A 14,438-nucleotide genomic window follows, 5' to 3' on the forward strand; every position below is an offset into this window, starting at 1 on the left:
TTAGTTGATGTTTTAAGGATTTTGTAGTGTCTAATTTTAGGTTACAGCCTGCTTTTACAATTTTTAAAATGTTCCTGAAATCGGGGTCCTTAAATAAAGTGTTCTACTTTAAAACATATAACTTATATATTTATGTTATTATTGTTAAGTAATACCTATATAACATAGGTCTCCGAGGCTTTCTACCCCTGAACTAAATTTTGTGATTTATCTCAACCTTAAAACCAGAACACACTGTTATAAGGATCATAAGGCGGAAACAGGGGTCGCAGTGGCATCATCACAGTCGAACCGCACTGGGTTCTACCATCTATAAAATTAATATGGAAATATATTCTCGCCCAATTGATATACCTTGAACCCCTTTAACATTATTGGTCCTCCTTGTTAATCTTGATTAATCAAGTGATTTGTCTCACCTGGCTACTTTTGAAACTTTGATATTTTGGTTTGAAACTGAGTGGAATTTACAAATAAATTGCTTTAAGCTTCACCGTCGCTCAGTATTGAAGCACACATCACTCTCGCCCAAAGAAAAAGATTCCGTCAGTCTCTATCATTCAAAATATCCAAGATAATGATGACATTGAAAATGATAAAAAAATATATATAAATATAGCTTTATCAACAGAATATGAAGAGCGAAGAAAGTATGAAAACTTTTTTATTTAAGATGCAGAAAGCATACTCTGGCGAAATAATAAAACAAGTGTACGGAGAAACGCCCCTCAAGATTGTCGTTAACAATTCAAAAGTAAGACAATTTACACATGTAATTAATTATTATTAATCTATAATATCTATATCTATAATATCGAAGTCACGTTAGATCATATTGTTATTCCATTTTAGTGATCAAAGTTAGAATAAACTATTTTACCCACCCGGTTAATTTGATGACTACGCCCAGGTGTTGCTGCCGAGTTTGAATTACCAAATAGGCACCTTGTCCTGAACTTTGCCCTTGCTATAAGCCTTTGCCCTTCCCATAGTTATGCTAATTCCAATAAGCTTAAGCATGAAGCTAGAAGCATGTTATGTAACTGATACTCTGAGACGATACATATCAGTCCTCTTTGATAGCACATCTGTAACCATCATAAGGTAACACTCCAATGCCTTTAGCTTTACCTTTTACTACCTATCATCAAGCGGATTACAGACTTGATTATGTGTATGCCGCGTGTAGCCAGCCTTATTCTTTGATATTACTATAAACATCATTCTAAGGGCTAGAATCAGTTTATAACGTAAACGTTACTTTGCCGAGTACTCAGACATTTAAGGAATTATTTATTTTTGATGCCAATCTTATGAAAACGTAGTGTCCCCGAGGAGTGCCGTAAATTCCTGAAATCCTCACCACTAGCCCATTTCATCCGATACCTGCGTACCGTTAATAAATTGAATTTCGTTCCCTTAATAGCTTTCATGCCAATATTATGGAATAAATTATGAAAATACTAATTTTAGGTACTGTTTTAATTTATTCATGAAAACTTAAGGTAAGTAATGATAAGTATTAATACTGGGACTATTCACTGCTCTGATCTATTTCTGTGCATAACTACTATGCTATGGATTTTGAGAGCAAACTTTTACTCCATTCAAAGTTTGGAAATGAATAATAGACTTATGTTTTTTATTTCCATCATTAGTAGACAAGTTTGGATAGATTACTTGTTATTATTATTATTACTTAATTAATACTTTACTTACTTAATTAATAACGGGCATAAGCGAAAGAAATTTAATGTTAAAACCATCATAACAATTCTGGATTATAAAAACAATGGAGAAAAATTTACCTACTTTCTCTAATTTATTTAGCCTTGCCGGTTTAATGTTACGATATTTTATATAGATTGCTTTTAACATTGATACTGTATTTATTTCATCGCAAAATTATGAAACCAAAGAACTCCCCAATCCCTAGACTCTTAAAATAAAAATATGAAATATTGATATTTATTCCACATAAAAAGAGACCAACAAATAATTGTGGTAATATTTTGGTAAGATATGGTTTAAATGCCAGAGTAATACTACTTTTTATCTCGATAATCTACAATTTCTGTAAAATTAACGTAACCTTTAACACCTATAAAAAATTTCATCACAATCTGTAAAGCATGTTTATTGCTGTTATACTTTTGTGAGGCGCAAGCGGCAACAATTTCTTAAATATCTTTTATCTATTTTTATTATTATGTAAACAAAAGCTAAATAGACTTTTATAAGTAATTTTATATAGATGTCTGAAATTGCGCAGACGAAATCATATAGCTATGCTATAAGATAGTATGAAATCGTAGAAATGTTAAATTTAGGTATATTTGGAGCCGTTTTCAAATATTCCCTAGAAATAAGTAGTAAACTTTATTATTTAAAAATTTAAAACTAAATTCGTCCATTAACCTCTCATTGGGAAACGTTTTAAGCAACCTAAAAGGTTTTCTAGGTTCACTCTGTTTAATTACTGAATACTGGATCAAGTAGATAAGTAGTGGATTAAGATAGTTCATTTTTTGGTAGTATGACTATGCCGCCAGTACCTCCGTACATAATATAGAATGTTTCTGCCCTTTAACATCATTTCTTAATTTAAATGTATTGTCTCGATATTACCTGACTGTATGACTGATGTTTGTATTACCTGACTGTATCGCTGTTTGTCCACCGCCACCGTCCCCGAGCCGATACCGATTATTAATAACGGCGCCGAAGTAACGGTACAAACATTTACTATAGCCGCTTGTCCACCGCATGTCCGTCATCTTATGTAAAAAATCTGAATCCAGCAGTGGAACATAAAATTGCCAATGCTTAACTGTCAGACAACTATATACTTAGCTTGTAGGAGCAGGACAACGTATTATAGACATTTAGGTATGTCACTCATCCATCCATCCATCAGCCTTTTGAGGTCCACTGCTGGACAGGTCTCCCCTAATTGGCGCCACTCCAACCGGTCCCGTGCCCTTTGAAGCCAGCGGTTTCCCGCGGTCATCTTCAGGTCGTCGGTCCACCTGGTCGGGGAGCGGCCTGTACTCCTTTTGCCTACGCGTGGTCGCCACTCGAGGACCTGTCGCCACTTGAGGACCTCATCAGTCAGTCATAGTTGCTTGCAATTTAGTTGCATACATACTAAACTATAAGTATCACCGTATCAATGATTATCTTATACAAACTTCAGCAGTTACGTGGTTTCAACTAGATAACGGTAAAAGCTTTCCCCAGTTACCCGCTGCTTCATATTCAAGCCGCTTAGAATGTAGAATAAATAGAAGACGCATATAATTAAAAAGAAAATCATACAAGTGTTATGAAATTCAGTGCGTAACTTGTGTAATGTAGTTTTGCTAGAGACGGATAGATAGACTTACTGATTCTTTATAATAAAATAGAAGCAAACAGGCATGCAGGTCATCTGATGGTCAATAGACACCGTTGTCCATACAAATAAATTAAAACGCCTTGGAAAAATGTATTCGTAATACCTTAAAACCGAAACATCTTACACTGTTGTTATTAAGCAGAAATAGGCGGCGGTGGGTCCTCCGGTGTTGAACCACCAAGGATTTTACCACCTTCAAATACCCCCCATTAAGTCTTCTCTAACGTACCAATGATACGTATAAAAACGTGTATTACGTACGTATAATAGGTATTCTGTATGTTTTATATTCTAAGGAATCATGACGTAAGTATTGTGCATTATTTAGTGTAACGTTTGCTGTGGCTAGGAAGTCGATAAGTATTAATGGGTGAGTAAATCATTCTCATCGTAAATCGTGATGTCGATAAACTGACTCATCATTAATCCATTAATGTCCAACTGTTGGCCATATGTCACGCCACACGTCAAACCTCATTCATCATCATTCCATTTATGTTCAACTGTTGGACATAATATATGTCCAAATGTTTGCCAAGCTTAAGTGTTGTCGTGGATATCGGATACAATTTTTCAAACTCAAAAGTTCTTTCATTAACCCTTGAGATGAAGAGTTTAACAAGTTCATTCATTAAGATGTAAAACTTCATTAGAGAAACACACTTCCGTAACACTATATTCTCATAATAGAGTCGTAACCGGAAGCTTTATTGTCTTACGTATAAACAGACAAAGACAAAATAGTTCAATGTCTCTTTCCCTTTTGTATGTGAAATTTTTGATAGCTAGTGGCAAGTTGTGTTATCAATAAAAAAACTTGATTATGATCGCATATCGGCCTCTGGTCAAACAATAGTTGTCTTAAACATATTAGAGGCCTGCGACCCGTCTTGGCAAAGTTTAGCGTCGCCAAATATCAGCGTCACCAAAAGGAGTCACCAATACTTTGAGGATTCTTCTTCACAATTTTAATCCGAAAAACTTGAATTCAAATTCACAAATGCGAGTACAAAATTGTGGATTACGAAAATGTAGAGCTTTCGCTTAAGACTTATCTGCCGTAAAGAACAAAATAGTAATAAAAAGTAAAATACATCACAAAACCTCGGAGGCAACACGTACGATAGTTAGATACGCGGTTCAGTGCGCTGTTTTTAAAGTTTTGTCACATAACAAAGCTAAGCTCAGCTTTCGATTTTAGTCTCTGTTCACACATTTGTCATTTACCGTAATGTAAAGAACGAAGATAGACTTTGATACCTATAAAAAATTATGTTAGATGTAAATTCGATAATATTATTGAAAATAGTGTACGTTTTTCTAAGCCATCATATTTATACTCATATTAAAGTCGACTACCCCTTCAAAACTCATCAATACGAGGTCGTAAATGATTTTGTAACTTGTAAGGTTATTAACATAATTGTCAAATAATTTAGTTCAATATATTTTAAAAAATCTTACTAAGCATTGGAACGGGATAAGCTTTTATGCTGAAAAATGACGGCCACCGAGAAGTTTTTAGAAGGTAAAAATCCCACGTAACCTGATAAGGTTTCCACAGCACCAGATTCATTTAAAAGGTTTCTCTGTCCCTGTCACGAAAAAAGGTATGAAAATTAATATTTAATTATTATATCACATACCTACGTCGGCATGATAGAATAATTAAATTCATGGCGAAACTTTAGTAAATATGTTTTATTATGGTACCAATGTTGACAAGTGAATAAATAAATTCATCAGAAACTTCAGATGATAGAGCAAAGTTTTGTAGGTTGAAAAGTTATTTCACTTCCTTCCTCAAGAGGTGTGCGATAACCTGCGGCGATAATAGCGTCCAGGATATTAATTTATTCTTTAAAACTAAAAAATACAAATTAAAAATCGTTAACAATATTACGACCAGTGTGGCCGTCCACTCACACGAATATACCGCTTTGTACTTTGACTTATTAGTACGGTAGGACAAAATTAATTGGATGTGTCAGATAAAATCTGGTCCTGTCAGACAAAATTTATATTTTTTTCTTACAATATTTTCACATTCAGGGCCCGTGTCTGTACGTGTATGTGTCATGCGTCTACACATTGTATAAATAATATTTTTTGTCCGCCACAGCACTCATCTGACACGCTCTAAGTGTAGTTGAAAATGAACCCTTAATTCTTGTTACGTTTAATATGTCATGGTTATATGCTTATATTTAACTATTTCACAGTTCATAGGCATTTTGTTATTTATATATTTGATATTAATATAAACGTCAATTTCCCTTGGTTATTAAAGCTGAAAGCATTTGGAATCCGATAATATTCTTATATTACGAGTAGCTACAATTTTTTAGTCCATGATTAAAAATTTCGAGATAGATTCCGTGGTAAATTACCCCGGAAGGAAAAAGAAATCAGCCCAATGACAGAAACGCGGACAAACTTTCCGGAGTTGTTCTAATTGTAATAGCAGCGGAACTTGGTCTTCGGGAACCTAAGGACTAACTCAAGCAGTCAGAATATTTCAACATCAGAGAATTGAATAGAAGCAAGTTCAGTCCTTTAAATTAAGTTTACGGTAAGCATTTTCGAATCAGGATTTTGTCACAAAAACATAATTAAATGAAACACTGATAATCATTTGAACTAATGACGAACATTAAAAATATATAGAAACAGAAATTAAACAAAATGAGATGCATTTATTTTCTAATACATTTTGTTCAACTGTATTGCGAAATAAATTACAACCAATCATTAACACGCTTTTATTAGTTTGGGTTGTATGTATGTATGTTTGTATGTACGTAACAGTTACGGAATCTGTGAACCCGATTTCTATCAACTTTGAACGTTCAGTTTAATTCAAAATTTTGAAGAATTATCAAAAACCGATGACAATACACGATTTTAATAATTTTGAACCATTGTCCTTATCAACATCCTCAGGATTAACGATTTTCGAGGCCAGATTGTTTAAGCGCCTTAGAGAAAGTTCATCGCAAGTTACTAGATTGCAAATAATTATGGCTTTTTATTATTTTCAGTAAATGTTATAGCGTTATTTTTAGTTTAGAAAATAATAATGTTATTTCCCTATAACTCAAATGTTCTGATACATATCTATAACACCCTCTTGTAGAATAATTTTTAGGATTCCGTACTCAAAGGATAAAACGAAACCGAGATAGACACTTGATTTTTTTACAAACGATGCATAATGGAAAAAGTGTGGGACGCTTTTCGAACCTGATAAATGGAGCACACCCCTAGCTTTTTTCACAATTATACTATTTACTGTTCCTTTATTGATTCTTATATTGAAAATTATTTTCTACTTTTTAGTTGATTTTATCATAAAAGCGTGTTTTTTTTAGTTTTTTGAACTATATTTATTTCTACCACTAAGTACTACTTATACTACTAATATAAGTGCCTTTCTACTATTATAAGTCCATTTTTTCAATTCATCATTCATTTCAATTAATTGAAAAAATATAAATATAATGCTAATGCTGATGACTATTTCTTCACCTATTTGAAGCTTAAATTACTTTAAGATTGTGTACGTAGAGAGCTAGAGTCTTGTCATACATGTCTGTAGGCTTATCAAAGTTGAAATTCTATTATTGACCTGTCCTGTTACGATTGGGAACGGTTGCTAGTAGAAACTGTTCCAGAGAAATGTCACTGGAACAATTGCAATCGTCATTCGTCAATTTCGAAAGTCGCTATTTCCCATTAACTAACCCCATATGCTCGGTCACAACATAATAGGACCCGCATTCTCATTTTCTCGTATTCGTCCACATACTTAGTTGTTCACTTTTTTAAAACGGCTTGTAATTTTATTTTCACTAATGTTAAAATTAGTAAAAAGTAAATACTTTTACTAATGTACCAAGTACCTAAATGAATCGAGAGACTGCGTAAGTTCCGGTTCGATTCCGGCTAGACAGACATCTCATCACACGATGAGCTTAGATTTTCGTTTGGAGTCTGTCTATTTGTGCAGCTGTCTTAATGATGTCCGTAATACCAATAAGACAGGAAATCTTAACGTGGGTTCATCATAAAACAAATAACTGCTACGGTTTAACCTCAAATAAAAAATTAAAAAGCCTCAAGCTTAAGCTAGGTTACAGACCCTCACAAAATCCAAATTTAACAAATACTAACTGTATTTTTGTTAAATTTGGATCCAGATATTTACTAGTTCATAGAAAGAAATTTTGACGAGTTATTTACTCATTTACGGATTTCCTGTTTATAACAAGGTTCTCATTTAACGGAGCCTTATTAAAGCTTTTCTGTGTAAACTAAAGTTTTAATCACACTTGATATTAAGTTTTGAGCCAAATTTCTATTTCACATGCGCGCAACTAAGATGTAATATACTCGTAACAAAGTAGAGACAATTGTTGAACTTGCGAAATTTGAACTTATTATTAAAATAGGAACAAACAATTTTAATGCAGCTATTCTAGATTAATATTAAAACTGAGTGTTAGGTAGTTTCTTGTTATCAACCCATTGGTATCCCAATGCTGCAGCACAGCATTCTCCTTAGATCACCTAAGCCGAGATCTCTTGTCAAGCTAGGCTAGTTCGTGTCCCTGTAGTTGCGGGACTAGAATAGGGCTGTAGTATCCCCTGCCTGTCAGAAGAGGTGACTAAAAGAGGCTTCCGGGTGGGGTGGTAAGAGTGGGAGCTCGAATGAGAAAGTAACCCGAGTAGGACGGCGGTATGTATCGTCGTACACACCAGATGGTGTGACGAGCTTTATGCTCACCAGGGTAGAGCCGACGTCAACACGCTTAGAGGATTTCGGTTGTGTTCCTATCCCGACATATTAGTGCGGTAAAAAACCCACATAACCCCATGTCGCTCCCACGGCACAGGGTACCTTTTAAAGGTTTCCCCGTCAACAAAAAAAGGACCAAACTAGTTTAAAGCTTGTACATATACGCAAGATGTTTAAAAAACTTCAATATCATGATTTAGAATCATAATTATGGCATTATCTTTTCTTGATCTGAGGGAGGTCACAATCCTTACTCAGACAGATAAATTTCCATCTTAAAAATGGACAGTATTACTAAGTTGCAGCATTCTAAAGATCTAATTCATAAGACCTCCGACAAGGTTTAACCGTCCAACGATATTCCCTACACTTCAGTGCTTGATATTATATCATTTGCATAATACGAGTTCTTTTCACCCGAATGGTACATTTAAGTTGAAAATAACACAAAAGCACATTCTGGAACTTTTCTTTGTTACGGAGGGTTTCAACGATCGTACTCCCACGCAAAGTTTATAAACGACAAGGATCTTAAACAAAAATTATGTTAAACGAAACGGCTATGAATTATATCTCTTTGTGTCGATGTATGTGTTTTTTTATGATAAAAATCGGATTAGTGAGAGTTGGACTAGCAAACTAAGACTTTCGTATCATCTGTAGACTTTTGTATGTATATCTCGTTATTTTTGAGTAAAACTTATTATTTAAGTATATGCTTTTTCACTATTCATAGTAAGCTATCCTCTGTAAAAAAAAATAAGTGTCAACCTAATACGCTACAGCTTTTTAACAGACGTACGGACAGCGGAGCTTTAGTAATAGGATTCCGACGAAACACTTTGTACGCCCAAAAAAATCGGTGTGGTGTTGGTTTGACTCAGGGGGCACCACTTGCGACCTCAGCTAGAATCCAAATCCTGAAGTTGATTAAAGTCCACGGGCGATAGTGGTCACTTGCCATCAAGTGGGCGTTCTATTTTGCAAAAAAGAACAATCTACTACTATAGAAGGTGGTAGAACCCTTTGTGGTTCGACTCCGGCGGCACCACCGGCACACCTACTTCTACCTAATAACATCAGCTTAGTCCTCAGGGGTAGCGGCGCATCTGTGGCCGACCTCAGGTGGGAATATCTAATCCTATCTGGGGTTGATTACAGATGTCCATGGGCGGCAGTAGCCACTTACCATCATGTGGACTGCATGCTCGTCTGCTACTCGTATATTATAAAAAAATCTACTTTTTACAAGAAACTTCCTACAACAAATATCTTTTCTCTGGCAACAAGACTGTGTGTGTAAGCTTCCTCTTAATTCCGTTACACCGAATATCGCGTTAACGTACCTTGCCTATTACGAAATGCAATTAAACGGGAACCGACATCGTTGATTAGTTTCCAATTACTTACGTGACTTAGTACAAGGATGATAGGACTATTCAATCGACGCCTGTTTACCTGACAATAGGATGTAACGTAATTCGAGATGCTGTGTTCTAAAGTGTATTAAACAATAATCAGCCATTACCGATATTGGTAAGAGATATTCGACTTGGCGGAGGCACTGCCGTGCCTACTGATTGTGTACTGAATATATTATGTTTTCATCTTAGTTTGAAGGTTTATGATCATGATGTTTAGAAAGCTTTAATAACGTGATTCAGGGTGTTTATCTCTTTACGAATATGGCTACTACCAATCTGAAATAATATTTGTATTAGATGTATTGTAAGAATCGAATTACTATTTAGTACCGTTTCATACTAATCGAAATGTTATTTATTTTACATCATTGCATCAAAAACCAAAATTTAGTCTCATGATTTTGTACACAGAATATTGTAGTATTCTGTGTCGAAAATCATTAGACTTTAAGCAATAATTTCCTGATTGGATTGGTATTACAAGTAACTACTCATAAAGTTAATATTACATTGTACAATATTAAGTTTTAATGACAATACCCAACTACCAAGCAATCAACAAAATAACTTCAAATTACACCGTGGACACAAAGCATGTTTTATTCAACGAATGAACGAGCTCTTAAAGTAACCGAAAAGCTGGAAACACGAAATATATCTAGTATTACAGACACGAGGGAAGCTTTTAAAAGTTTTATAGAGAATTCTAATAGTAAAGTTGAATTGGCGATGGAGGTTGTACATTAAATTATAGATGTTAACTAGTAGTTAAAGCAGTGATAGCCTAGTGGATCAAACTTGGCCTCTCGATCGAGAGATCCAAGGTTTCAATCCCAGCAGAATGTGTGCGTATTAGAAATTAATTACTACTGTTTTCAGCTTTAGCAGCGAAGGAAAGCATCGTGAAGAAACTCACTCAGATTCTCAAGCAAATATAAAGGTTTAATAGAAGCGGAGACTTTACTAATCATCCTCTAAAAGTAATAATTTATCAATAAATAATATTTTTGACTATATAATATCATAAAAATCTGTCATTTATTTATTTATTTTATCCATAATTATTTTTTTGTTTAAGTATATGCCCACAAAAATATCAATTAATCTTATATATAAAATTCTCGTGTCACAATGTTAGTTACCATACTCCTCCGAAACGGCTTTACCGATTTTCACCAAATTTTATATGCATATTCAGTAGGTCTGAGAATCGGCTACTATCTATTTTTCATACCCCTAAGTGATAAGGGTTGTTCACCCTTTTATTTATATGACAACACAACGTTTCCCGGGTCAGCTAGTTTGAATATAATTTTCTAAGACCTAGAGTATGGCAGTTGGTTAACATTTTCTTGTCAATATACATTTGGTACCTTCTTGTAACAAATAAGGCATTGTGTTCGAAGATTTGTAACTTAATATGAAGAGATTGAAGCCGTCAGGGTGCGAGCTATTATGCAAAGTTTAGGGTTTGAATGACCATGTGGTTTCCCTTCGATCTTGTAAGCTGTAAGATATTGATAGCGATAAATTGTACATCTTTTAAGAAAGCACAAACGGTGGGCAGATTTTGGAAGAGAAAACTTCTTTAGCGGCGTTGTGCACATTTTGTGATGGGTTAAAAATGTGAAACTCGCGTCAGGACACGTGGCCTGATCGAAAATTCGTAAGACGGCAAAGCAAACTGCAAAAGTCAAGATGTTATGCGGTATCAGCATAGAAAATCACACTCTGCACCCCGCCGTCGGTGCATTAACACACTCTGCACCCCGCCGTCGGTGCATTAACATTGATTGTAAACCCGTCCTTACGTTTTTTGCTTAAAAACTAGTAAAAAGTGACCTAAATTCTCAATTACTAAGTTATTGCTGTAGTGCGAGTTACAAAGCAAGCAATAGTGTTTATTTGGTGAACTTCCAACCAGTGGTTCGTGAGTAACAACAGTTTCTATTTGCATCATTTAGTGCATAAAACTGCATTCGTAGCGCTGCGTTATCAGCTGGCAGCCGCATAATGTCACATTGCTAAGTTACCCGCGCGCCGCTCGCTAAACCAGTTTATCGGCTTGCTTGCCGCTTATTAAGGAAGCTCCTACTGCTTATTCACACGCAATTATACTTCAACGCAACTTGCAGATTATTTATTGCCTGTGTTCCGGTGTTTCTTCACTAAACACTGATATACATAATGAGTTCTAAAACTGCAAACAAAAAATGCGCTGGATGTGCGCTGGATTTATTAACCTTAGAACAACTCAAATGTAATACCTGTTTCCTAAGATATCATTTTGAGTGTATTAACACCTCGAAGAGAAAATTCAAAGAAATCTCGCAAGACTTCAAAAGCAGCTGGGTTTGTCCGACATGTCGTTCGAAAGTACCGAAAGGCGACAACTCTAATACTCCTGTACGCTATACTGGTACAACCAGCGAAGTGAGCCCCACAACTCATGTTACCCTCCGTCGCGCTAATCCCAGTACAACCACTCAAAGCGCAAGGGACTTTTCTTTGGATGATGTTAAAGAGTTGATTCAAGAAGCTATGGATGACCTGTTGGACAAAATGGAGAGAAGGATGACAAAAGTTGTGGAAACAAAGACAAAGGAAATATTTTCTGAGATAAATGATATAAAGGATTCTATTAGTTACCTGAATGCGCAACATGAAGACATACAAAAACAACTTCAACTGAGATGTGATCAGGTGGAAAAACTCACCGAGGAGAATGGTATATTGAAGTCAACAATTAAAGACCTTGGCAACCGCTTAAATATTATGGAGCAGCACTCACGATTATGCAATCTCGAAGTTCAATGTATACCCGAACATAAAAATGAAAATTTGTTGAACGTGATGGTTCAAATAGCCAAAGTTACTGGCCACAACTTGCAAGAAGGAGATGTACACAAATGCACAAGGATAGCTAAAATTAATCCAGAAAATAAACGCCCTCGTTCAGTTGTGGTTAAGTTTTCCAACCCTCGTGTTCGCGATACATTTATGGCTAACGTAATACAATACAACAAAAAACACCGGGATAATAAACTAAACACCAGTCATATCGGGATTGCAGGGGAGAAGAAACCTATATATGTCGTTGACCATCTTATTCCTGAAACGAAGAGATTGCACGCGTTAGCCAGAGATAAGGCGAAACAACTTCAATATAAGTTCGTTTGGGTGAAAAACGGTCGGATATTTATGAGAAAAACAGAATCATCGGAACACATCATGATACGAGACTTTAGTCAGTTAGAATCACTTTCGTAGAATTTAGAGTTTGTTATTAGAACATTATTTAGAATATTTATTTTATTTAATTATAAACACACTTATACAATATTGAATCTTAAATTAATCAATTATATATTTACAGTAAACTTAATTTAATACCTATTTTACACTTTATATACAAATTTACATATTTACAAAGACATACGTTACTTATAACACATTTTTATGGAATTATTAAAAATTTACTATCAAAATGTTAGAGGATTACGCAGCAAGTGCCGTGATGTCAAACTCAATATATTAAACAATAATTTTGATGTATTAATATTAACGGAAAGTTGGCTTAACGATAGCATATATGACACTGAAATTTTTGACAGTCGTTATGTAACTTATAGGAGAGACAGAAAAGTTAAAAATGGAGGAGGGGTAGTTATAGCAGTTAGAAATAATTTTATATCTCAACGTATGACTCACTGGGAAAGCAACTGTGAGGACCTATGGGTGACAATCGAAATAACTAGGTTAGGTAAACTCAATCATATAGCTCTCTGTGCCATTTATTTACCACCACCCATTAAACGGGACATTTTGGAGTCATTCTTAACAAACACTAATAATATAATTCATCAAAACGATCATGTCATAATTGCAGGGGACCTAAATCTTTCGAACTTAGCCTGGACAAAACAACCTGGCGTCAATCATTTGCGCCCATCTAGTAGTTCTAACTTAGATTCTATGTTTATTGATTTTATTGAGGAAAACAATCTTCAACAGTACAACTCAGTAACTAACATTAACCTAAGAATGCTGGACCTAATATTATCAAACTCGAATGAACTGACTGTCACACAAAATTTAAATCCTATATGTATCGTAGATAAACACCATCCTCCGTTAGATATAACTTTAACATGTAACTTGAAGAAGGTAATTACCGAAAGATTAGATTCTCGATTAAATTTTTATAAGGCAGATTACAATAATATAATAAACGAACTTAATAAAACACCATGGTTAGATCTCTTGCTTGACTGTGAGGACGTCAACCTCATGTTAGCTATATTTTATAACAAGTTGAACGTAATCATAAAAAAATATGTTCCTAAAACTTCGTCTAAAAGCAGCAAGTATCCTATTTGGTTTGGTAAAAAACTTATTTCATCATTACATTACAAAAATAAATACAGACTAAAATATAAATTTCATAAAAACCCTCTTGATCGCCTGAAGTTCGAATCGCTCCGTGATTATTGTGATAAACTAATAAAAAAAAGCTATAAAAACTACATCCAAATTATAGAGACAAATATATCTAAAAACCCTAAATATTTCTGGACGCATCTTAAAAATCTGAAAAAATCTTCTAACTCTTATCCATCGCATATGTCTCTCGAAGGTCAGGTGGCTACGGATGGAGAGAGTATATGCAATTTATTCGCGAAACATTTTTCTTCGGTCTTCGATACGCACTGTCCACCCTATAAGGATACAATCCAGTCAATTGGACGTGGCTCTCTGTGCACAGTACATTTTACACAGTTTGAAGTCTTTAAAAAACTAAAAAGACTTGACACACGGA

The 14,438-nt window shown here is 34.8% G+C and overlaps 2 protein-coding genes across 2 annotated transcripts in view; one reads left to right on the plus strand and one right to left on the minus strand.

Annotated features, from left to right (window-relative positions):
- The window catches only part of Nos (Nitric oxide synthase), a 124,697-nt gene that overhangs the window by 66,695 nt on the left and 43,564 nt on the right, over positions 1 to 14,438 (minus strand). The window lies entirely within an intron of this gene.
- On the plus strand, positions 11,393 to 12,994 carry LOC140753521 (uncharacterized). The gene has a single exon (XM_073088193.1). The coding sequence runs from the start codon at positions 11,807 to 11,809 to the stop codon at positions 12,887 to 12,889; it is 1,083 nt and encodes a 360-aa protein (XP_072944294.1). The 5' UTR covers positions 11,393 to 11,806; the 3' UTR covers positions 12,890 to 12,994.

The sequence above is a fragment of the Epargyreus clarus genome, unplaced genomic scaffold (assembly GCF_041222505.1).
Source record: "Epargyreus clarus isolate Ecla_fem2 unplaced genomic scaffold, WU_Ecla_fem_2.2 ptg000026l, whole genome shotgun sequence".
Classification (NCBI taxonomy): Eukaryota; Metazoa; Arthropoda; class Insecta; order Lepidoptera; family Hesperiidae; genus Epargyreus; species Epargyreus clarus.

Excerpts from the sequence above, each read along its gene's own strand:
- LOC140753521 (XM_073088193.1), top strand. The coding sequence starts at position 11,807 with ATGAGTTCTAAAACTGCAAACAAAAAATGCGCTGGATGTGCGCTGGAT.